General features: G+C 42.0%; 6 protein-coding genes across 6 annotated transcripts; 3 read left to right on the forward strand and 3 right to left on the reverse strand.

Annotated features, from left to right (window-relative positions):
* Positions 1-4,389: 4,389 nt before the first annotated feature.
* On the forward strand, positions 4,390-5,172 carry MELLADRAFT_106494 (uncharacterized protein; the record flags this gene model as incomplete). Its single annotated transcript, XM_007409948.1, has 3 exons — positions 4,390-4,816; positions 4,893-4,931; positions 5,123-5,172. 3 exons carry the CDS (start codon positions 4,390-4,392, stop codon positions 5,170-5,172), a joined length of 516 nt encoding a protein of 171 aa, XP_007410010.1.
* Positions 5,173-6,524: 1,352 nt separating this feature from the next.
* Positions 6,525-9,958, reverse strand: MELLADRAFT_116471 (uncharacterized protein; the record flags this gene model as incomplete). Its single annotated transcript, XM_007410092.1, has 9 exons — positions 6,525-6,915; positions 7,002-7,135; positions 7,198-7,248; positions 7,318-7,535; positions 7,604-7,719; positions 7,806-8,936; positions 9,001-9,321; positions 9,511-9,696; positions 9,767-9,958. The coding sequence occupies 9 exons, from the start codon at positions 9,956-9,958 to the stop codon at positions 6,697-6,699; spliced, it is 2,568 nt and encodes an 855-aa protein (XP_007410154.1).
* Positions 9,959-10,734: 776 nt separating this feature from the next.
* Positions 10,735-15,158, forward strand: MELLADRAFT_106496 (uncharacterized protein; the record flags this gene model as incomplete). The annotated part of the gene is made up of 18 exons (XM_007409949.1): positions 10,735-10,902; positions 10,964-11,011; positions 11,099-11,479; positions 11,563-11,565; positions 11,719-11,840; positions 11,927-12,361; positions 12,430-12,631; positions 12,812-12,864; positions 12,918-12,923; positions 13,178-13,209; positions 13,288-13,381; positions 13,445-13,494; positions 13,586-13,644; positions 13,779-13,828; positions 13,899-14,064; positions 14,228-14,383; positions 14,480-14,659; positions 15,102-15,158. The coding sequence occupies 18 exons, from the start codon at positions 10,735-10,737 to the stop codon at positions 15,156-15,158; spliced, it is 2,262 nt and encodes a 753-aa protein (XP_007410011.1).
* MELLADRAFT_48359 (uncharacterized protein) lies at positions 15,113-17,639 on the reverse strand (the record flags this gene model as incomplete). Its single annotated transcript, XM_007410091.1, has 6 exons — positions 15,113-15,547; positions 15,644-15,781; positions 15,894-16,255; positions 16,350-16,941; positions 17,036-17,295; positions 17,380-17,639. The coding sequence occupies 6 exons, from the start codon at positions 17,637-17,639 to the stop codon at positions 15,420-15,422; spliced, it is 1,740 nt and encodes a 579-aa protein (XP_007410153.1).
* A 1,846-nt stretch (positions 17,640-19,485) lies between these two features.
* Positions 19,486-21,146, forward strand: MELLADRAFT_71884 (uncharacterized protein; the record flags this gene model as incomplete). Its single annotated transcript, XM_007409950.1, has 6 exons — positions 19,486-19,631; positions 19,802-19,931; positions 20,045-20,234; positions 20,336-20,412; positions 20,493-20,590; positions 20,704-21,146. The coding sequence occupies 6 exons, from the start codon at positions 19,548-19,550 to the stop codon at positions 20,731-20,733; spliced, it is 609 nt and encodes a 202-aa protein (XP_007410012.1).
* Positions 21,147-22,123: 977 nt separating this feature from the next.
* MELLADRAFT_86410 (uncharacterized protein) lies at positions 22,124-22,753 on the reverse strand (the record flags this gene model as incomplete). The annotated part of the gene is made up of 2 exons (XM_007410090.1): positions 22,124-22,141; positions 22,229-22,753. 2 exons carry the CDS (start codon positions 22,751-22,753, stop codon positions 22,124-22,126), a joined length of 543 nt encoding a protein of 180 aa, XP_007410152.1.
* Positions 22,754-24,708: the final 1,955 nt, after the last annotated feature.

Raw genomic sequence — 24,708 nt, forward strand, 5'->3', positions numbered from 1 at the left:
TCTAGCAACCTTTGAGTATCCTCAACTGTTGGTTTACGGAGGTATTCATCCTTATGCAAATAAACAACATCTTCACAAAACGTTTTGAGGCATTCAAGAGCTGTTGATTCACCAAGCTGAATATATTCATCTTGTCCATCGGCAGACCCTCCAGTAGCCATCTGACGCATTGCTGCGGTGATCTTTTGATGAGGAGAAAGTCCAAGTTGCTTGGCAGCATCGTATTTCTGAATCCAGTAACGGTTGTGAAGTTGGAGATCGTTGAGAAGTTGTTCAACTATTACTCGATCGACACGATAACGTCTTTGAAACTGGTCATCAGTATAAGAGTGATTTGTTGCAAAATACTGATTGAAGATGATATGATGAGCAAGATAAAGATGTCGAACAATTTGTTGACGAGTATTCTTTGGCTTGAACTCTTCCGGATGTTCTTCGTAGTACCAGGCTGCTGCTTGTGCAGCAGCTGCGTCTTCTTCAATGTCATCTTCAAAAAGGTCGTTGATAAATGCTGCAAGTTGGTCTGGATCCATGATGAGTATGACTCTGAAAGGAATTGACAATTTGAAATATATATATGATGAAGTATATGTGTGAAGCCAAGTACGCATGTGTTTGAGTACAAACATACAAAAAGACTTCAATCGGGGGATCTACGTAAATGTAGGTGCTCCGCTGTGCAGACACGCTTTTTTGACCCCCTACATCTGCGAATTTGCTTTGGGGGGTCTGTTTGGGAGCCCGCATTTTGCAAGCACCGTTGGAGATGCTCTTAGTTTGTGAAAAAAAAAATTGCGTTACTTTTTAGCCTGCAGCGCTGGGAAGCGCTGCGTCAAGAAACTGCGCTTCTCGCCGCCGTTTTGTCCCCAAAAAAAATTCCGCCTCTGCTATTGCCTCTGAGATTGGCCGAGCTCGATTTGAGCTACGCTGGTCAAATAACGGTTAGCAGCGCTGGGTAGCGCTGCGAGCCAGACTTGATATAGAGAAAACTCTAATCTGGCTATCACTGCCGTTTGTTATCTTCAACTCAGCTTCTAGAATTGAACAATATGAGTTCCCACTTGTCCATGTCCACCGCTGTGTGGGATCAACTCTACAACATAGCCTCCACCACCAACATATTTACCTCGGATTTTGTAATCCGAGGGATCCTCGGATGCAAAACCTCGGACAGAAGCTTCCCGAGGTTTTGATCCGAGGTAATTCTCAGGGCAAAAAAATACCTCGGGCAAAAACCTCGGACAAGGTTTGTCGAGGATTTGCCTCCGATGATGCCTTGGATTTCTCAACCCAAGGCATCTATGCTGGCAGTGCTCGCACAAGCTTTATCCTCAATCTAGTGCTACTATACATACACTGCTAGCTGTGATGACCGTAGTTTCCCCTCTCACCGGGATAATCTTCGTAGTCAGCGGTCTGAAACACAGAATGACAAACGGTGGGTGGTGGCTATGCCGCATCGACTCAGGCGGGTATATTGCTCCAAATCCAATTCTCATGATCACTTTTTGGGCAACACTGTATACTATTCGTCAGGCCTCGTAGTCCTCATGTTATGATCAGCATGACTTTCTGTTACACGTTGTGGAAAGCAAATCCTTCAACAGTGTATTATATCACATTATCATAACTACAGTTTTCACAATTAATGATCTTTACATTCATAATCTCAAGGCTCAACTTTCATTTTCAAATTAATTGGTCTCATCCCATTTCTGATCATAGTTTTCTGGCTTTGAATTAGGTGCCTTGATTACTTTATAACATCTCATTATTACATCAGATAAAGTACATACAAACAAATCAAGATAGGCAAAGAGAAGAAGAATACTCGAAAATAGTCCTTACTATTCAATAAAGCAAAGGATATCTAGATGTCAATCAACATGAAGTTGTCAGTATTATTCAGGATCAAGATTAGGGTCCAAAATCAAGATTAATGATTAGAAAGAAACAAGAATGACATACCATGATTAAAGGCTGAGATCAAAATGCTGAACAAAATAGAAGTCAATAGAATTAGATCTAGGGTGCATACTTAGAACAACCAAAGTGAAAGTGAACAGAACTTACTTATTCAAGATTCCAATTGAAAGCCCAAAATCGAAATTTCAAAATCACTCATGAATCAAGTGGAAAACCTAAGGCAAACCTACTAAGAAAGCTGAGATCAAAAATTGTATTTGATTAGCTTATTAGATCAAGGGTGCGACTTGGAGAATGGCAGAGTAGAGAGAAGATGAATATCAATTTCAGGGTCCAGGATCGAAATCAATAAGAAGAAAGAGACAGGAAGGAAAGTTAGTATGTGAATGGAAGAAAAGGAAGGACTTACTAGTTCAAAGTTGATCACAGGTCAAATTTTGATGTTGAATTGAAGGAAATCGATTGTTTAAAGCGTGAGAAAAGCCAAGGATTGCCAAGAGATTGGTCGGAGCCGGTCGGAGCAAAAGGAAAACAGTGTAAAAGATGGGGAAAGAGGCCTGAGGCTGAGTTGTGGTTGGATTAAGGAAAAGATATATAAAGGAGGGTCTTTTGGAGAATCTTTCGATTGATTGATCCATCTGTGTGTTCGCATCTAGAAGAGTGTACATGTGTGTGTGCCTGAGTTAGTGTTCTGAATGTGTTTGTGCTAGTGCTTGTGTAGTGAGCGTATTAAAGTGTTTTGCGTTACTGTGTTTGAGTTTTTGATTTAAAAGTGTTATCGACTTGATTGTTGTGAGCAAGTGTCATAGTTTAAAAGATTCAAAGAGTTTAAAAAAGAAAGAGTTTTAGTTATTGGATACTCGTGTTAAGAAACAAGAGATTGAAAGAACTTATCTTTGTAGAAGTTTGATGGCAGTGAATTAGTGAAGTGTGTTGTATTAGCATTAAAATCAAAGTTATTGTGTTGTTTGTTGGGTTGTATTATTGCAGAGCTTGGTCAGAAGGAAGTCAAGGAGTTGTCAAATTCAGGTCTGCATCAACTTCGCCAAACCCACCTCTTGATCCAAGTCGAGGCCGAATCAAGTCAGGGATCCAAAATTACATTTTGGCCCTGTGCATTGTTACACATGCGTTCAAAGCCGTGTTAACATCGAAATCAACGTAGTTTTTCACCACAACGTTGTGTAGAGTTGTGTGTGGTATCATCGGAGTCCGGAAAACCTTGTGGATCCTTTGGAAATCTTAAAAAAGTGTTGCGGGAGAAATTCATAGGGATAGAATTTGTTTAGAGTTGCTCTAGTTCTTTTCAAACTGCAATAAAATTAAGGTTGAAGGCAGCGTAACAGCACCCGTAGTTTCATCCGCTCTCTTGAGTGGTGATTCTTACCTTCTCCGGTGCAGCCTACGCTACACTGTGTAGGAGTTCTACAACGTTTCCTCATAGATCTATGCTGGCATTGCAATTTCATTCCACTTCAAGTCAATACAATGGCGCTGATATGCTTACAGATAAACCTTTTGACATATGTCAACTGGTACACGCTTGCCTTACACTTTTCATCACTTCCGGTCTTGTTTTGTTTTGGTACGATTGACACCATTTTTGACTTGATGTGCTTGTTCTGAGTGCTGTAGCCAAAATCCTGACACTTTCTTGACTCTGAGTTTGTTTTGCAGGTTGGACAAAAGGTCAGTACAATGCAGCCACGACTTATCTATCAATAGACTAATGATGAGTATCATTTGGGATCTATTGTAAATCTAGTCTGGTGCTTTGCCTACGCTACAACTCCCTCAGTTTTGTGGCTGAAGCATGGCAATTCATCCACCAAGGATGGCACCAACTTCAGAAAGCTCATGGGACCAAAGCTTTTCAATTCATTAATCATCGCAGTCTACACGATTTCTTTTGCGTCCATCACACCCTTTGCATACTTAGCTGTTAAAAAATTGAGAGAAATTGAACTTCACTGGACTAAATATACTGACATGCATCATCACCTGATACACACCTTATTCACCATGTAAATATCCGTGTGGCACGTCGACATGCACACACGGAGAGTTTTGAAATAAAACTCCAAGTCTTTTGGTCGAATTTAGACGGAGATTGTTGTTGAGCACCCTTTGTGCTTTGTGATTTGTTCAAAGGATTTGCAGAATCCTTTGTTGTCAGCAGGGGTCAACTGACTTTCAACCTCCCAGGTGATAAGGGGAAGATGTGCTTGTTGTGGCACCTCTTTGATGGGTTGTTACAGGGTCTAAGGAAAGTCTTTTGTGTGTGCATGTCGACGTGCTACAAGGATATTTACATGGTGATTGCTACCAGATGGATCTGGTATAGCACAACTCACCCAAAGCCTAGAAGACTCTATGATGTATCAGTTAAAAATACTGGCGAGTTTAAGAGACGGCATCTTGAAAAATGTGCAAATTGTTTCTGGCATCCTTTTCGGTCTCAACATGACATTCTTAGTTTGCTCTTGTCTATCTACTTGGCAAATTATGTCCGCACTCTGGTCCCAAGTCACTACCTTGCGGGAATGCACTCATTGTTGTAGGGCAGCTTGTACTATGGGCAGCACTGCCACGACTCACAAAATCGAGTTTTTGAAGACGCACCCTTCATCAACCATCACAGTGCCAGATCCTAAGAGCGCTAAGAGTCTAATTCTGTGGTTACCTCCTCTGCAAAGCGGAGTAGAAGTCACAAGCGTGTTATGGAGTTCTTGCTTATTTCAGGATGGCCACAAAGATTGGGAGAAATGTGATGAAGTTATGCTCAGTCGGAGATATGATCACTTGAGCCGCTATTCTATCAATGTCCTATGGCAAGCAATCCTGATGGCGTCAACTGTGTTATTATATACAATCCTTAATCCATTTGTTGGTGAGTACGCCTGGGCTTGTGATGAGAGATCCATCTCTACAGAAGCTGATTTACGTCCCATATCTTGGAGCTTCAGTTTTCAATTTCATGGATATTCCTCGTCGACATAATCTCTGTGAGCTCAACATCATAGTTATGTAATTGGGAAATATAATATAGAACTGCGGACTGGGAACTATTCTTGGGGTTGCAAGCCGACACTCCCTTTGGCCGCTGGGGTCTACTCTTGTCTTAGCTAATCCTTGTGACTGATTATCACATTTGTACCTTTGATAGATGTCTTGCTTTGTGGCATTTTTGTCACAGCCAGAATCTCTGTCGGGCACAAGTGCTCAGCCGCTTTGGAACAGCGATGAATACTGAAAGTCTCACAATGCCTGTAACACTCAAGCTATCATATAATTATTTGATTTTTATTTGGAAATTTTGATGAGTATTGCATTTTTGAAATTAATCGGCTCAGTGGATTATAGGTGATCACCAGCTATCATCCTAAAGTCCAAATTGCTACGTGCTCAGCGCCAAGGTCTCTGTTTCTCTCATTTTACTTTCCTCTTATTCCACCTCCCTTCATATTTTCCGTCATCTTGTTCCCTTTGATCATCATTAATTGTTTCTCACAAGTTGGTCATTGTACTTTTTGAATTAACCTATGTCTAGAAAACCAAGTACAGTCAATTTACAAAAGCTTAACCAATTTTGCCCGCCAAACTCGAGCAAATCAACACGGAATTTGTGACAAGCTTTTCTGAAATGACTGTACCTACACAACATATATGTGTTTTCAGCTGTTTCTGTAATCAAGCATTCTGTCTTTTATTAATGCCAACTTCTACAGGCGCCTTGTTTGTCTATAAGTCATGTCTGTGGATCCAGAGCATTCATTGTGTAGTTGTTGTGACTTCTAACTCATTTGCAAAGTGTGTCATGCGTGTCTAGAAGAAGGGGAATCCCATTGTGCTTTACGATGGGCGCCCTCTCGAGTCTCCTATCACTACATGTCGCTACTCAACTTATTGTCTAAACAATCAAACTCCAAAATACCACGCCGGTCATATAGACAATTTTCAAATAATTGATGAAACCTAAACCCCTAAACGACTTAACACATAGAGGGAGCATGCAAACTAGCGGACCCGGTGGATACGCTGAACTTCATGTGGTGGGCGCGGCGCAATTTTGATGCCCCGGTACGCGCCCGGGCGCGTCTTTTTTGGTTTGAATTCAAGTGGGCGCGCCCATGAACCCAAGCATGTGATCTACAAGGTTTTCTGCTGAAATCAGTCCTCTTCCACCTTCAAATCATCTCAAATCAATCAATGTGTGTTATGGGTACCACCCCACACCATAATCTTCCAGTCATGGAAGCATTTACAGTCTGGATTGAAAGTTACCCCAACAACAAAATTTTGGACTACATTGATAGCAACACATGTTCCTTGATTATTTTTTTTGATTTGGTTGATGTTTGTTGAACTATTGCTGTTGAATTTGTTTATAGGGTGTTGATATGAGATTATTATTTTTTATGGGATGTAGAAGATGTGGCTGACAAAGCATCATCAAAAACTTGGCCCATTTTTGTCCTTTTTTTGCGCCTCCTGCGCCGTCTCGCACCCCCAGCCAAAATGAGGGCGCGCCTGACCCCTCCAGGCGCGCCCGGGCGCGTACTTTTCCCCAAGCTCGCGCCCACCACATGAGCTGAACTACAGTAGAATGCTAGACAAATTGCATGAGATCCTGCAGGTTTTACAACATATCAAAAGAGCAAACATGACGAGCAAGTGATTTGGAGCCAAATCAAAGGCATGCTCACCAATCGAAATCGATATATATATATATCCTCTCTAAATCACATCTAGATCGCTCAAACTGCTCCGTCATTCACTTTCATCTTCATCTTCACTCACATCTAACCCCTTCTGTTTCATCAGAGCTTTGTCTAACTTTCGTTTATTGGTAACTTCCTCTAACAGCACCAACAAATCTTCTTGCTCCTTTTCGCTCTCTTTCTGTGCAGACGTCATCTTTTCGGCCTCTTCCTTCAATTTCACGACTTGTTCAGTCAACGATCTGATCTCCGTGCTGAATGCCTGTCGCTGTTCACATGTCACAGCGATGAAAAAGCGTCATTAAAATGTCTCAGTACATAAACAGATTAAACTCGGGCAGCGAGAATAATTACATCATCTTCCCGCTCCAACGTTAGCTGCTCTATCTTTTGCTCCAGCGCTTGTAGGTCTTTAGCCTGATCGGCGATTTGGCCTTTCAAACTAGCGATCAACTCGTTTTGTCGCGAATTATCTTCAGTAGTAGGCCCTATCAAAAAGCCAAAGAATATAAGTTTGGTTCGGAAGAAACGGGAAGAATGTGGTACTTACGACTAGTGGTCAACGAGACTGGATCCGATAGAATTGAATGCTGGACAGAAACTGAGAACAGATGCAAAGTCAGTCACTGTATCCAAACAAGCCGACAAATCTCAATTTGACCGGCCTCACCATAGTTAGCTTTGAAGAACTCTACAAACGGCCAATCAAACCAGAGTCCAGCTGTGAGAGAATAGTCATCGTTATCCGATGGAGGCGCTGTTTGCTCGGACAGTTCCAAGACATCAGGTCCGATGTCGGTGAACCGCGGGTCTTCACGTAAGCGAAGAATTCGATTCACAAACTGATCTGGTCCGATACGTGACTGAAGAATGGGTTGCAATGTAGCCCTGGTCATAAACGGTGTAAGCTTTAGCATGTCAATAATGCGCCGAGTCATCACAAGCCGATAACCAACCGGGGAATGGGCGAGTTGGAATCTCGATCGTTTTCATATACAATGCCCAAGACAAACGCACATAGCCCTTGTACCAAAGGATCTACGCCTGATGCCTGCCCGACAGGTTCGATCAACTAAGACAGTCCTAGCCACAGTCAGAACAGAACCAGACATTGACGAGGAGCGGGCCGAGAGGACCGTATGGATGTTTGGGACTGACCACCTGTAAGTTTGTGCCTTCGCTGAGCATCTCAGTCGTGGTCAGAGGACTGTCCCATAACCATGAAGCCAGAACGATCAGATAGCCAATCATGATACGTGTCCAATCTGACGACCGTTGCAGACCTTCGCCCGCGTTGTTATCGTGACCTTGTGCTCTTTGCGCCATCATCAGGTTGCCCATGAGAATCTGCACTAGACTAGTTTGATCTCCATCTTCATCACTTTCTGCAGATAGCTTTTCTTCCGTGATGTCATCACCTCCTATCTTGATTTGGCGGGCAATCTCCTTGGCGTGTTCAGAACCACGCAATAGATATGTGAAGATGAGACAGGCAAAGAATGTGGTATAAGAGTCTATGATCGGAGAGACTGGCAATGTGCGAAGGGCTTCTAATAGAAGCGATCCAGGAGAATGAGGTGGCCGGTCATTGTTCGTGCCAGGTTCATTACTGGGAGGTAGGATCCTCATAGTAGATGCTATGCCTGTCTGAGCATCAGAGTTTCCAGAAAGATACGCATCGAGAACATTCACGGCCGCGGCTCGTACACGCAGAATGTCACGATCACCAGTGACATTGAGATTCCGTAGACCGGGAAGTCCATCGATTGATAAGGACATCAGAGATAATACCGCGGCTTGAGGCGCTTCACGATAGAGCTCAGCGGCACCCTGATTTGAATTCTGCTCGTTAGATGATGGATTCAGTCCATCGGACTCAGTTGGCCGCGGAGACTGGTTTACAGCAGGAGGTAATGATACAGCGATCGGACTGATGACGAGTCGACCCATGAACTCTTGGTTCACTTGACTGCCCTTGATAACATTGGCAAGAACATTCAACGCCTCTGCTTTCAATGATGGTGGAGAAGTGCTTGCCAATCCAATCTCGGCCAGACAGCGTGTAAAGCCACCGTTCAAAAGAGCTTTTTGATTCGCAGACTTGCCAGTCCCCCCTCCAGCAACGAGAGTACGAGCTAAGGAAATGACCAAGGCAGCATTTGTGACTTTTTGCGCAGTCCATGGCTGGGTTGCAAATGCGTCCAAAGCCTCGTCTGATGGATCGGTCATAGGTGGAAAGAGTAACATTGGTGCTAGATGAGGTATACAAGAAGTCTCCCGGAAGTAGTTCTGTCGACATAAAGCGAACCATGCGATCAGGATCATGATCAGAGAAAAAAATGTTCGAGCTTACTTGGTTTGAGACGTTGTAACGTAGAAGCTGGCCAATGCATATTAAACAATCCTGTACGACAATTCCACCGCCACCGATTCCGCCTTCAAGTGAGATAATATTGAACAATCGATCGAATCCACCTTCGAAGGCAACGATTTTTTGAATGTCGGCATTCTTCTCAGTGATACTGATAAGGAGTAGGAGAGCCTCGTTGCGGATGATTTCACGTGTGTCATCCAAGATAGAAAGTATTGTACCCAAACCGCCGGGTGCAGTGAGAAGGTATGATTGCAAAGTATGTGGCCGAGGTGCAGGAGCGGTGAGAAGCGTCCCAAGTAGCTGCAGAGAGAAGAACCGTACGTAAAAGTGAGGAAGCGCCAGAAGCTTCAAGAGGGCGTGTGCTGATTGGGGTGCCTGTGACTCGAAGCAAATTGCAGATTGTATGTCCACATTTCAGTGGTCGGGATCTCAAGAGCAAGGAATATGATGAGTGCAAGTGCGCCCGGCTAGCCAGGTTGAACAACGTACCTTCAAAAATCCGTCTACATTTGCTAAACCCGAACCCGCCTTAGATAATTTACCTGTCTCATTCTCCTCTACTTCACAAAGTACATGAAGTGTTTCGAGGACTGATTTTGTCATATCTACATCATCCGCTAGATCCTCGCGACATAGGACATCTAAAATTGCAGGTAGTGCCAGACGACCGACTTCCTAGCAGTAAGGACGATGAGGTTGAAAACCCGACATCACTCGTCCAAACCGACGTGCTGCAACCACTTACAGACTTCCAATCACGAGCCATTCCTTTAATACCGAGTAAACTACTGCGTCTATCGTCGTGTTGCACGGAGTTTTGGAGCCGATCGACCAGTTTGGAGAGAGTTTCGTTGGCAGATTGCGGCTGGCCTTGAGCACCCTGTAAGGCAGCATAGCCTTGTAGGACCGTACCCTGAATAGATGAGAGAAACGACATTGAGGTTGTTGTGCTGAGTGAGTTGATAGTGAAGCAAATTCGAGACTGGTATGTTGCGTCAGTCGTTAATCTGCCACATGTATTCACCCAAGCGTAGAGCGGGTTAGTATTTTGCTCTCGACGGCGCGATTCGGCCGGCCCCGCCTCCCCGCCTGACCTGTTATTGTACAGAAAGTCGCCCGTCTCCGACATCTTTCCATGCATCCAGATGCCAACTCTTGCCAACTTCATTGTTTTTCGATTGGACTTCACATTCGAAGTGAGCTTCCCGTCTGAGGTTGAGCTTTCCTAGGCTGTTTTCAGGTCACAGCTGAGGATTGAAACAGCATCATAGCAGATCTCGACATGATAAGAAAATTGAATCCCGCAAAATTCAGAGATGGGATAAGTCGGAACGGATGAGTCTTTTCTTGATGATCATTCAAGCTTGTGCTTTCAATCTGATCAAGAAAGTTTTCGCAACAGAAGCTTGACCAAATTGTACAGAAACAAGGGTGCTCCGTTGTGTATTTTACGTCCCTTCTCAGCCTTCTCGCTTATGTAAGGTTCTGTTTTCTGAGTCAGACAGAGTCCGGTGAGGCGTAAATGCTTTCGAGTCTTTGAAGACTTGACTCTTGTTTACCATCCCCGATATGAAAACTTTCCTCAGATTTTAAAAGAGCTCTTGACCATCCATCCCCCCATCACATTAATTTGCCATCTTGACACAATCTGATTCCCATCATCGTTGTTAACCTAAAATCTTATCGAGACAGCCTAGATTCATCTGAAGACTGATGTCACGACGATCAGCCCCTCAGCATTTATTTCAATCCAACCTCTCCGTTGATGGTGAGAGCCATTTAGGAAACTGGACAGTCGCGTTAACTGAGAGTCGAGGGGTTGGTCGTGAGGTCGGCATCGTCGGCATTGAACGCGAGCTCAGCAGGGCCGTTATTTCACAGGTCAGCCTGCGTTCTTGTTCATGATATCGAGATGATTAAAACCATCAACCTACCTTGGTAGCTGGCAGATTCTCCGACATATGTCAAGATCATACATTGGTTGCATCAAGTGAGCTCACGCAGTGTTCAGAAAGCATTGCGTACCTTGTTTACCTCATACATCTGTCTTCCTTCCTTTGCATGGGATGGATTGCAGCGACCCCCTCGTGCCATCCTCTTGGTCGCGCCTAGCCCATCGAGTTCCCCGTCGATTTTACAAATCCTGCTAGAACACACATTCCCCAACACACCTTTGACCTCACTACCGCGGTCTTCATTTTCATCAGAGAGAGGTCTATCACTACTAATCGATTTGGGTTCGCCTGGTGCACAGAGCACGGCGACCATATCAGAAGTACGTCCTAAGTATTATGCGCTTGGAGCGGCCTCGGCATTGATCGACTGGATGCAAGATCAAGCTGGCCAAACGGGACATCTCGGCTGGAGTAAAGGCTGTTTAAATATTGAATGGATCAGCATCGAAGGTTCAATGCTGATAGACAAGAATACCGCAGTCGATCTGGAGCTCATCACTAATGTTGGTTTAATATCGTCTCAGATCCCGTTCTCAAGCTTAAAGTAGACAAAAGGTTCTGATTTTCTTGACTGGGCATTCAATAGGCAGTGAGCAGCAAATCCAGACATAGCCTGTTTGGCCTGCTCAACCATACCTTCACACCCATGGCTAGCCGTTTGGTAATTAACCCCAAAGTCAATACATGGATTTTGCACCTATATGACGTCTGATGTGTAAAACTTGATTCTTCATATCTTCAGCTACGAAGTAACATACTTGCGCCATTGACTGACGTCGAAACCATCGAAACCAGATTGGACGCGGTTCAAGAATTGGTAGATCAAGAAGATATATTTGTCTCTCTCCGAAAGGCACTCAAGCGGTGCGGTACCGCTAATCCTCCACGACATGATTCTTAAGTCGTGTAACCTGAGTGCTCACTGGAGTGCGGTATCCTTTCCCAATTAGACTAGCTCAGATGGATGTCGATAAGATGATAGGCACTGTGGCTTTATTCAGAACGAGTCGAAGTACCAGTATAGCTTCGGAAGACCGTTCAGGGACCGTATCCGGTTCAAGTAGGCGACAAGGGAGACATGGTATATCCAGTTTTCAAGATCCTTCCATTGCAATCACCCGAAAGTTAGAGATGCTGCGTTCCTTGAGGATATTATTAGATTCTTTGGGTGCAATTTGTGAAGCTCTTTCGCCATGTTCCAGCAAACTGTTGATCTTGGCATCAGAGTTCTTGCGGGATCCGGCACTGGAGGAGATATCTGAAGTGATTCGCAAGACCGTGAACGAAGATTCCTTCATTGGGATTCAAAAGGGGGGTATGGCAAAGCAAAATATTCATGCATACGCTATCAAAACGGACGACAACAATCAACTATTGGATGTTGCGTAAGTCTAATTAATGGTTTTCCTTCCTGGATCTTGATAATGTTTACAATGCTTAGGTAATCTCTTAGTCGAGAAATGTACAAGGAAAATATATCAGACGCAATTGCTTTACAGGAAGAGCTGCGTTCAACCTTTCACCTCCCTACCCTTGGGTTGAAATTCGAAAACAGGGCCGGTTTTATACTTTCTTTGAGCAAAGACGATTTGAGGGCTACAAGCAACGACTCGGGTTTTGGACCGCAAGGCCTCCCAACTGTATTCACGAACGTGGTAAGGGCCGCTGTTTTTACCTTTGGTCAACTTCACAAATCAATTGAATGAAAATTTTGAACGAATGAGCTCAGGTGAAGAGAGGGAAGACACTGCAATTCTCTTGTCTGGAACTCGTAAGAACTTTATTGAGCACATCTCCATGATCAGATCACATGAGTGAAGATTTATGTTGTTCAGAAAAAGAAGAACCAGTTGATTGCGAATTCTTACCAAGAAATATGTTTGCTGAGGTAAGCACTTTAGTCAGGTTAACTTATAAATAACTCTGAAAATTGTCTTTTAGCGTCGGGTCAGTTTTAGAACTCAAGGAGCGTGAACCACATGGACGTAGAATGAGTTCCTGATCGCAGTGTCCTACAGATTGTTGGAACAAATCGTAGAGCAAGTGAAGGAGCGCCTATCATCTTTTTTTCGGCTTTCGGAGGCGCTTGCTCTCATCGACACCCTAGCTAGGTACTTCGACAGCGATGCAGAATGATATCTACGTACACTACTATCATGAGCGCTGATCAATGATCTTTCATTCTGGGCTTGGACATCTAGCTTTGCTAGTGTGGCATCTACTCAACAATATGGTCAGTACTCACATTTTACTACTTGGTGCAACATAGCCAGATGAATCTACCATATTCTTGAACAAACCAAATCTCTAGTTCGACCAGAGTTCACAGATACACTTGCAATATCTGCAGGAAGACATCCAATAAAAGAACGTCTTGATTCCGAATTTCTTGAGTTCACTCCCAAGTATGTACTTTGATTCCCCAAAAAACTATCTATCTCTTCTCATACTTTCATCCTGGACTATAGCGACACCTTTGCAAGCGAAACTTGTTCATTTCAATTGGTCACGGGTCCCAGTGAGCTGGTCCTTGATTTGATAATTGCTAGCTGATCCCTGCATCCAAGATTAATCTTGCGTTCAACCTTCAAACTCTGGTAAACCTGAAGACATGAGTGGTAAATCGATATTCTTGCGCCAAATTCCTCTACTCGTCATCATGGCTCAAGTGAGTTTGCAAGAGCTGTCTTCAGCTTGCTGTAAGTTTATGAGACATCTCTTTCACCTCAGATTGGCTCATTTTGTCCGGCGAACTACGCGTCATTTCGCATACACGATGCCATATTGACTTGTTTATCTAAGAACGACGACCTAGAAGCTAGTCTTTCAACCTTTGCATCAGAAATGAGAACGTAAGTAACATATACACAGTCTACACACGATTTAGAAACACTTTGTCATGCTCGATGGGATCTGTCTCAGGATGTCAAGCATACTTTCGGCCTTGTCAGTTTGTGAAAATGCTTTGGTTATTATCGATGAACTGGGAAGAGGAACTTCGCCGCTTGAAGGGATTGGTCTGGCACATGCATTCAGCGAAGATATTATCCAGAAGAAGGCTTTCTGTTTCTTTGCCACGCACTTCAGAGTTAAGACCTTTTTACTTTGAGGTTCATTTCAAGATCCCTGCTCAAATCCATGTTCTGAGATGAGTTTGCCTCAAAATTTGCAGGAGTTAATAACCACGCTGGCGAGTCTCAGCTTTTCTATGGAGATTTTGATAAACTGGGCTTACAAATTCTCCTCTACAGGGAGTGTATCCCAATGTAGTTTTTTTGCACTTGGAGACGCACATACGCCGACAAGAAATGGCTCTTGGACTTGATTTCCAACACCGAGTATTAGAGTTGAGTGCTCCTTTTATAAGCTCTCAAGAATCGGTGATAAAGGAACCCTGTTCTAATCACGTATATCTTGATGAAAACAAAAAAACAGAGGCCCGACCAAGCAAGCTGGATACGGTAATACCTCCTTTCTCATAACTGTATCCTGACCGTACGAAGATTGAACTAGTTCGAATTGCTCTACTTAAAGGAATCGAGTTGGCTTCCATTGCCTCACTGCCCAAAGACGTTGTCAGCAAAGCACGAGAAGTGATGGGAATGATGGTCTCTCTAGACCAGAAAGCTGACCAGGACAGTGAGACTTCTGCCATCTTGATGCGACGCAAAGTGATCTTAGACGTCAGTCCAGAAGAATCTGTATCGTATAATACTACGCTCTTGCCTGACGAGTTTCTTTCAGGTCTATCACACCCTAGTCACTTTGGCCAATCACAGTAAATTGCCCTCATCCGAGCTACGAAGTCATCTCTCCGATTTTCAGGCGGAGACAGTGGAGAGACTCCAAGCTGGTCGAAAAAACCAAACCTCATGAAACACTACTACAGATACCTTAGTCTTACTTCAAAAATGATTGGTCGGCCCTTTTTAAAGTCGGAGCTACCTATATTCGAAATCATTATGTGAGCCAAGGTCAAGATCTCCAGTAATTTGGGGTTCATAGGCCTGAGATTACACACTTTACGACCGCTTGTATTGGAGCTGCCGAACTTATGTTTACCTAAAGTATGACTGTCAATACTTCCTTGACCTTTTTCATTCACTGCACGGGGTTTTCGAATAGTTTCCAGATGTACCTTGGTCAATCAGAATTGAATTGATTCATGGCGGCAAATTGTGATTGTTGAGATATAGCTACAGCATACGCATCAGATATGATACACATCGATAAAGAGAAACGAAAATAAGCAGTCTGTTTAAAAGTAAAAATGTTTAGATAACGTAATTCTGACACTGCGCAACCAGTGGTGTTACTGTTTATCACATGCATGCAGGTAACAACGTTATCTTCAAACATTACTACGAAGTTGAATACACCGCGAAAAAAACTTGGCCGTAGTTGACTTTCATCTCAAAGAGTCTTTTGTTCATTCAAAAACAGTTATGGGCGCTGATAGTGCTTCTTCCATGCTTGTTGCTCAAGCATAGGGCGATGAGGATAACCTTCCGGTCTTCTCTGATTTTCTCCTACACTTTCTTCCCACTGTTTCGAAGTCAGTAGCCAAGGATCTGAGAAGATCAGTCGCATATGAATCAAAGCATCAGTTTTCGATCAAGATAACCTCGCCATACAATATTTGAAAAATTCAAATGATATGACTAAACTGTGTATGCTCTTCTGTGGGACCTTAGCTAGCTCAGGAAGCCAGCACCGGACATATTCTCCCTTTGCATCATAATCTTTAGCCTGTTTGATCGGATTGAACTGCCGTGATGCCCTTGGATCATTCCCGACTCCTGCAACTGTTTTTTGGGAGAATACATTGGTGAAGAAACCAAAAAGGATCAGTGGCTTACTGACGGAAAGGAGTCTTTAAACCATGTATACGGAGCCTCAAGGAACACGAGTTCTTACCGTATTGCCAATTTCCATAGTTGGAGCTAGGGTCGTAGTCCAACAATTGAGATTCGAAAAACTCAGCCCCGATCCTCCAATCGACGTACAAGTCTTTAGTCAAGAAAGATGCAACATTTTGTCGGCCTCGATTACTCATGAATCCAGTCAATCGAAGCTCGGCCATGTTGGCATCTAAGAATGGGATTCCGGTTTCAGCCTTCAGCCATCTGGATGCAGCTTGATTGATGGCTCGAGATCCCTGTTGGTTTTGATTCATCTTGAGATTTTGGAAAGGCTTCCACTGATGAATCTTTTGAGAAGCTGCTTTGGGATTCAAGACGCCCTCGAATCCTCCTAGTTTGAATAGTGCTGTGCCATACCTGACCAGGGTTGATAAATATCGTCAGTAAAAATCTCGATGCGCAAAATCAACATCTGCTTTTTGGTCACGCGTTAAGAATTTGTGGGACTAACTTTTGCGTGATAAAAACAAAATAGTCTCTCCATAACAATTCAAAGAGAACCCAATAGGTATCTTTATTGGCTCCAAATTTTTTCTCGTGTTCTCGTAGTTCGAGGATTATCTTTCTAGGCGACAAGCAACCATGAGCAAGGAATGGAGAGAACTTCGTGCTATAGCTCTGTCCAAGGAGCCCATTACGCGTGTCTTTGTAACTTCGAACTGGAGCGGGGTTTCCCGTATAAAAGTAGTCATTGATCCTACGAAGGCCCTCTGATTCTCCACCTTTGTAAGGAAATGCAGATCTATCGTCGAAATTATAGCTCGAGAGCTTAGGGAACGCTGGGCAAGCGAGATCCGGACATTGCAAGAGCGGTTTCATTAAGCTTTCCAAGATATTATCCATCTTCATGGTGTCATAGCTTGATCCCGAGTTGCCGCGCTGAGGAGCTATCTCCTTCAACGGAGGCATACCAATCAGACGATCAGGACAGGGTAACAGAGGTCTACATAGCTTCTGCTCCGGTAAAGACTCTATGTGTTTTCGAAATGGAGTGTACACATCTGGTGTCTTTGAAGGTAAAAACGGTAGGTCTTCCGGATGTACTACTCGCACAAGCCAGGTAGAGACACGGATTTGTTGTCAGTATAGTTGATAGGCAAAGCCTGTCTGTTATCGGTCTGTATTCCATCACCTCACCTAATGACCTCGTATGGAAAAAAAGTAGAGGAACAGAAATCTTGAAGCTCTTGAGTGCTTCGTCTATCTTGACCTCCGTCTCAATCTCTTCAGAGGCGTATTCTTTGTTAATCAGAATTTGATCGACTTTGACATCCGTGTCCTGTAGAGCTTGAATGATGCTAAGAGTGACCTTTTCTATGGAACCGAACCGAATGACCAGATCACTTCCACGCTGCTTCAGTTGATGCTGAAGTTCGTATACAGATTCGCACAAGAACCTGAAGAGCAATATGAGGCAGGGTTCGTTATTTTCGACATCGAATCATAGTCAAGATCTGAAGATGGATAATCGAATGACATACTTCAAACGATGACATCCTGTCCTCCAAAACCCACACACCCCGGTTCGAGCTTCCGATCCTTCGCGTTGATACCCTGGCAAACCGGAGAGCTCCACCATTCTTTCATCGAAGACGTAGATTGGTAAGTAATAATCCGAAGGTCGTTGAACTCGAGTCTTGTCAACACCTTTTTGAGATGATGAGTGTGCATGAAATATAATTGGATTGTCGTGAACTCGTAGATCGTTCCGAAACAACGCAATCGTGACAGATTTGGCCATCCTACTCATGTGTTTCGTGAGCGACTTTAGAGATCCAGATGAACGGAGAACCAGGACGCGTGTACCAAGTAGGAATAGTGATACAATGGTCTATCGAATCGGGCTTTTTATAGAACTGATTTTGGTTCGACTTCCGCAAAAATAACGCGATCGTTTGCGGTCTTCCACCTTGGAGCGATGTTGGAAGCAGTGCTCGCCTCCCTGCATTTCATCATCTGAAAACCTTCAGAAATTCAGCACGACATGACATCATCCTCAGCAAAACAAGCATTCACACAGCCCCGAGTGGCCCCGAGGGGCCCCGGGATGAGGACTGATCGAGACCCCCCATGGAGCTGGCCTTTGGAAACTTTTACAAAATTCTTGTCTGCAATGAAGATGGTTTCCTTGACACATATGCACGTGTGACTGAAGAGGGATTTTCTTTGATTTGTTCAAAGAGATATTTTTCTAGCAGCCAGAAACCTTGCACATAATTGAAAACAATTTGGTTAAACATCAGCTTCCATGATGTCAATTGAGTGAGGCGCAGATGAAATTGTCTCATCAAGATCATGAAGAATATCTCTATGGATCCCTAAAACAGAGGACAGGCCATGCTAAAACATATAGGTATGTCTTTCATAAAAAATTCAAATTGTCAAAACATGAAAGCTTAGAGTGATTTCAAGTGGTTTCTCCATATCCTTCATTCTTTCTTTCTACCAGATGTTGAGAAACTTTAAACATATGTCAAGTACTCAAGGACTAATCATGTAATGCAATATGAGAAATTTTGGTAACTTTATCAAAAAGCTTCATGTATTGGTCTGGATTGTGGTCAAAGATTTCTAAGTGCTGATCCATGGTTTTATTTCCATTCAGTCAAGCTCAACAACACAAATCACATGAAACATTCATTGTTAATTTTGAGGACGGGTATGCTCATCATATATAGTGGGGTAAACACTGTGATTTGGGACAGAATTGTTTTAAGATTGTGTAAATGGTTTCATTCTTTATGAAAAGCAGAAAGAAAGGCCAGAGATTGCTTGGACAATGCAGAAGTAAGTCTGACATGTAAAATGCCAAGAGACTATTAGTGAAGATGAGTAAGTAAGAAGTTCAGAAGGAAGCTTGGTGAAAGTGTAGTAATATGAGAGTTGGGTAGAACAGGCATACTTAAGACAAAGAATTTCTTATCATAAGCAGAAATTTTCTTATTCCACATATCTTTGTGAGTCAAGTGGTTATGAGTCTACGGATTTTTAGCCTCGAAAGACCACATATCAATTGCTTGCGTTCATGTGTGGTGGTCCAGATTGGCTGTGAGGGTGGTTTTAAATGAGATTATCGAGTAGGTGAGAGCGCTTACTCTGAGTCTAGTACACAGCAGCAAAGTTGAAAAATCCGTAGGGCCAGTTGCTCAGGGGCCATATCCCTTCCCAAGTTCCCAGGCAATCAGCTTTATCGGACAAGAATGAGTTCAAAAATGGTTTTATTTTGACAAAAATCAAAATGGGTGGTTCTCCAGCCCTCCCGTATTTTGGGAAAGATTCATGACATTCAAATTTCATATTTAAACCTTCCATAATGCAAATCAAGCGAACTAAGAAAAATGAAGGCAATGTTGGCTAGTGTTGGCTCTGGTAGCGAGTAGCGAGTCGCAGTGGTAGTGAATTCCGCCGTGAAAGATAAGGATCTCATGTGAAACGTGGTGATCGGTGTCCATGTCAACTATGTATCAAGTATGTTACTTCCACGGTCACTTTGAGACATGTCACCGAAATTAACATTGAAGTTAGAGTTGAAGAAATCAGAACATCCAACTTTGGATTTCTTTCTTTCTTTACCAATCAAACTTATTATCAAAACCAACTAATCAACTCACCAATCACATCGAAATCAAATCAACTTAACAGTCTCAAGATGATGAGAGCTGATGGTCAATTTGGAGATGATGATGAATCTTCACCTACTGCGTTTACAAAGAAGTACAGAGAATTCGAACAAGTTAGATTTTTACTTTCATTCATTTCCTTTTTCTCACATCAAGCTTATCCGCATACAATCAGTCTTTATCATCCTGTTCAATCTTAAACGGAATTATGATCTTGAATGTCAAGCTAATCAGACCACTTGGCTTTATCTCTATGCTTTTCACGATCTTGACGGACTCAAAGACCTATCAGTCACAGCTCGACCGGTTGACTCCTTATACAACTTATCGTTGGGCAGGCACAATCGGATTGATCTTTCTTTTCATGCTTAGGATACTCTTGTCACAAGGATGGTATATTGTCACCTATGCCCGTATGTCGAAACTTCCATGTATCTTGTCTTTGACAAATGTTATCTTCATTTTCAAAATAATGACTCGAATTGCGACTTTTTAACACCTGGGCGCTCAACTCTCGAAATTCTAGTTGGGATCTATCTCTTAAACCTTTTCTTGGCATTCTTACAACCCAAATTCGATCCATCACTTGAGCAAGATCAGGCTGAAAACGAAGTAGAAGCTGGAGGTCCATCTGATGGACTCCTTGGCAACACGAATGGTGGAACAGATGAAGAATTTAAACCTTTCATCAGGCGTTTACCAGAATTTAAGTTTTGGTTCGTGCCTTCAAGACTTGAACAGTGAATAGGTTTGAATAGAGAATGTACTGATCGCTTGGAAAAATCTCTTGGGAATCGACAATTGAATGTCACAATAGGCATTCAGCCACTCGAGCTACTCTATTTTCATTGATTGCTACTCTCTTTGAATTTACCGATGTCCCGGTCTTTTGGCGTAAGCACTATCTCCGCCGTCATTGAACAAGCAATCTGATGCACAGAGGATTTGAAACTGATTTCAATGTTCCTCTTCAGCGATCCTACTTGTTTACTTTTTCGTTCTCTTCTCCATCACGATGAGACGACAAATTGCACATATGCGACGATACAAATACGTGCCATGGGACTATATGGTTTGTCTATCACTCCCTATCTATAAGATTGTCCCCGCCACTTTGAAATACTCTCCATCCATTCTATCATGCTTGCATGCTTTAGTTGACTACTACAATCTTGTTCTTTCTAGCGGAAAGCTCGATACTCCGGCAGCAAATAAGTCCTCTTCCCAAGCAACCCCAACAGACTCACTTCACATGGGTTATTCTTCTAAACCTCAACCCTACACTCATATAACCTCCTCATCAACTTCTCCGCTGAAGAGAAACCGATCATAGAAACCGAAAACCAACGGTGTGATAAATATCTTTTCCTTTTTACAGATACGTATCACATGGTATATATATATCTAGACTTTTGGACGCATCTTCCTCTTTTTTGGTTTTAGCTGCTTAAAGAATTGCTTTTCTTTGTGATTAGTTACCTGTTTGATGAACATCCATATCTATACAATCTTCCTTTTTACCCATCTTGACAAGTTGGTCTGACTGTTACATAGAATCCACCGGAAAGTCACATAAGGTCAACATTGATTGATAGGGAAATATGATGCGGGTTTAGCGTTTATGCTGGTCTGCTAGGATCAAGTGAGAAAGATAAAGTGTCTTCGATGACTAGCTGTGAACAGAGGGAATAATGTGTGGATAACTCTGTCCACGTCAGGTGAACAAGTATTTTGCAAACCTTTTGCAGATCAAGCAGTGTATATCTTGAGAATTGACTGGTTAAATTCTGTTAAACTCTTTGTTGCATCTCCTTATCGTGATCTGAAACTCATTCTATAAAATAAGTGAAAATGAAGATTTTGACAAATACTATTCAAAGAGACAAGTTTAATCTATCTCAGCATGGATTTCATGATCAGTGCTACATATGATCAATATAGCATATCCTACAGGAATCGCGGATCATCCGAGCTTTGATGATTGAATCCTTGCAGTCCAAAAAGTTGAATATGAACAAAAGATTGAAAAAAAAAATAACTTCAGTCTTTGTGATGTTTTGATTTTCGCCTCAAAAGCATTTGAAATCCTTTGATCGCCTGGCTGAAGGTGTCATAATATCTTAGATGGACTTCAAGTTCTTGGGATCAAGATAATTTGATCGTGTCTCACACAACTCTGGTGCTCGCATTTGTGCATTAGAGGTTGAGAGTATGTTTCATCTGATGGAAACAGTGTGGCATGAAGAATTTTTAACTCACAGGCTCAGTTTGAAGGTGTAAAAGTGAATAAAGCAAAAATTTGATACATAGGGTGTTAAATTCTATAAAGCATAATCTGATACATAATGAAATTTTGAGAACATCTATTGAGTAGAAAAAAAGCAGGTCTTTGAGTTATACACATTGGATTCGAGTTGAGGGCATAAAACAATTAGGGAAGAGGATTAGAGAGACTGAATTAAAAAAAGGAAAAGTGTGCTAGGATATAGATTATGTAAAATGTGAACATGTCCAATGATCAAATTCTGGTTGAAAGAAAATTCTATTATGATGAGAAGCAGAAGAAGGATCTATGGACATTTTTGTAATTTCACGAGTTGAGGATTTAAACTTGCTTGGTGTTCTAGAAAAGAGATACAAAGAGAAAATCAGTAAAGGGTTCTTGAGAAGTGAGTGTGAGGAGGGGATAAAGTACAGCTAAAAGACTTACCTCCTTGAGTTCCTTATCCGAAAGTAGACCAAGCACACCTCCCACCAAACCAGTCACAGCTCCCACCACACCTCCCACCGTGTTCCCAACAGCTCCCACCACACCACCAACAGTGTTTCCGAGATTTCCCACCACACCACCAACAGTGTTCAAAAGACCACCAGCTAGATTACCAACACCGCTCAAAAGGTTAGTGTAGCCAGTATAAGCCTCATGACAAGCACCAATAGTAGCACAGTTACCGAAAGATTGAATGTTGTTGGGATAAGAGTTACAAGTGCTATAACCGTAATTGTTGTTGATAGAGTAGTAAAATTCTTGAGTAAATGGAATATGAACACCTCCTAGATTATTAGGAAGAAAACCAGGTAGATAACCAGTAGGACTAATCTGACCAAAACATTTTTCATGAATCTGCTTAGAGCTAGCTAATTGTTCAGATCGATGAATTAAGGTAGTAGTAGGTAAACCCAGAATAATTTGTAAGGAGACCAAGATAGATAAGATAATGATAGCAGAGTTCATAGTGAAGATTTTTTTGTGATTGAGTTTACAAAGAATTATTTTGTATAAAATGTTTTTGATGTGATGGATTTGATTGGATGATTGGATGATGAGGTGGAAGGAGTTGACAAAAACACGGTAGCAGGTGCCCTTTTTATATCTTCAGGTTCACTCTAAAAACTCAGTCATGAGCCCGATCAGATGGCGTAGAAGAGAGCTGATAGGCTTACAACCAATGTTATGTTCTACATCGGCAGCGATAAAGAACTTTCTATCAACTGTGCGTGTGCGAAGGTGTGTTGTTTGCAGAGGTCAATCAACCGAAGGATTTAGGTCACCTTGAACAACTTGTTGCGGTAGCTTATACGTTCGATGTCTCCAATTCACCTCGCTGTGCAATGTTGAAAGTTGTAGCAATATCGTGGAGTTTCCCAGATAGGTGGATTTTCCTCGAAAAGTCTTTCGGTTAAGGGAACAATGGGAATTCAAAAGTCGACTATTGTTATACTAGGGCTTCACACCTTCACCTCAAATGTTCAGGGATTCTACTCCTTGACGACGGTGCGTTTTGCTCAGATTCATAAGCACAGAAAATATCAAAACAACTCGAGTGATTGTGTTGATCACTTCCGAACTCTCAGAAAGATTGACAATCAACTCCTTCAAAGGTCCTTTACCATCAAGAATCGTGGTTACCTTTCAAAAGCTATGGTCAGAATCTGACGAATTTTAAGTGAGAACGAGGTGCCAGAGCTCAGAGAGTAAAGGTGACTACAATTCTACGGTCAATGGAACTAATTTTTAAAATTTTATTCAACTTTGCCACCGAGCCAATCTCATTTTACAAAAAACAAAATAACAAACAATCATCATATTTAAAAACTTCCACATCTCCAGATATACATATTTATTCATTGATACCCAATTCCACAACAGAGTAAACACACCTTTTACTTCAAACCTTTTACAAATCAAGTTATGTATATATATACTTTCCAAATGGATTGGCTAAAATCTTGGTGGTACATTTTATTATTGTAATTCGATACTCATTCTACAGAACGAACATATAAAAAGCAAATCATGATGATGAGTTTTCTTTTGGTAAAGAAGGCATTGAAATAGTCTACTAACCCATCATGAATTTCATAATCAGCTAAAGTGATATGATCTTTAAATTCTTTATACCTATGATTACCATATCATAAAAACCATAGAACCACAAAATCAGTGAGGATTATAAGCAAGGCTCGAGAGGATTGAGCGTTTTTACCATTTAAAGAGTCGAATCTAAGCAGAACATTGAAAAATCAAATCAAATCTTTCTTTTACCAAAGCACTCAAAGATGTTTGTATTTTTAAAAACTGACCTTAGATGCAGCTGTTCCAGTTTGAGCAGAAACCAAAATTTTAAATTCACCTATTGTATCTTCAGAGCTGTAAACAAAGAAAGAAAACGTCAAGGAGATTCAAGATGATATTGATAGATCAGAAATCGGAAAACCCCCGTTTGGCTTGGTTTTTTTTGGTAGAAAAAGTTGAGGGGTTACTTACTCGCATTTAACTCTTACTTTGATTTCAATAACATTTTGTTTATAAAAGAAAAAGAAACCGATTGATCAATGAGTTTTTCTAAAGTAGGTTTTCAAGAAATGACTTTTTGAATTTGATTTACCTTTTGTCCCTAATCGATCATTAACAATTACCTAGAGATAAGAACAAAAGAAATCGATATGGTTAATGATATTCGATTCTAAAAGCCAGTCGAACTGAAGAACATTCCACCAACCTCTATCATTGTCATTTTGTCGATATGGAATGGATTGGAATGGATTGATTGAGTAGGATCGATTAGGATTCGAGAATGGTTCAAGTTTTGAATCGACGAGAATGGAATGAGACAGTTTCAAACAAGAAAAGTCAATTCGAAATCGAAACCCTATCATACAACCCTGTACAACAAGCGCATACATCAT

Source organism: Melampsora larici-populina (assembly GCF_000204055.1).
Source record: "Melampsora larici-populina 98AG31 unplaced genomic scaffold MELLAscaffold_18, whole genome shotgun sequence".
In the NCBI taxonomy this organism is placed as follows: Eukaryota; Fungi; Basidiomycota; class Pucciniomycetes; order Pucciniales; family Melampsoraceae; genus Melampsora; species Melampsora laricis-populina.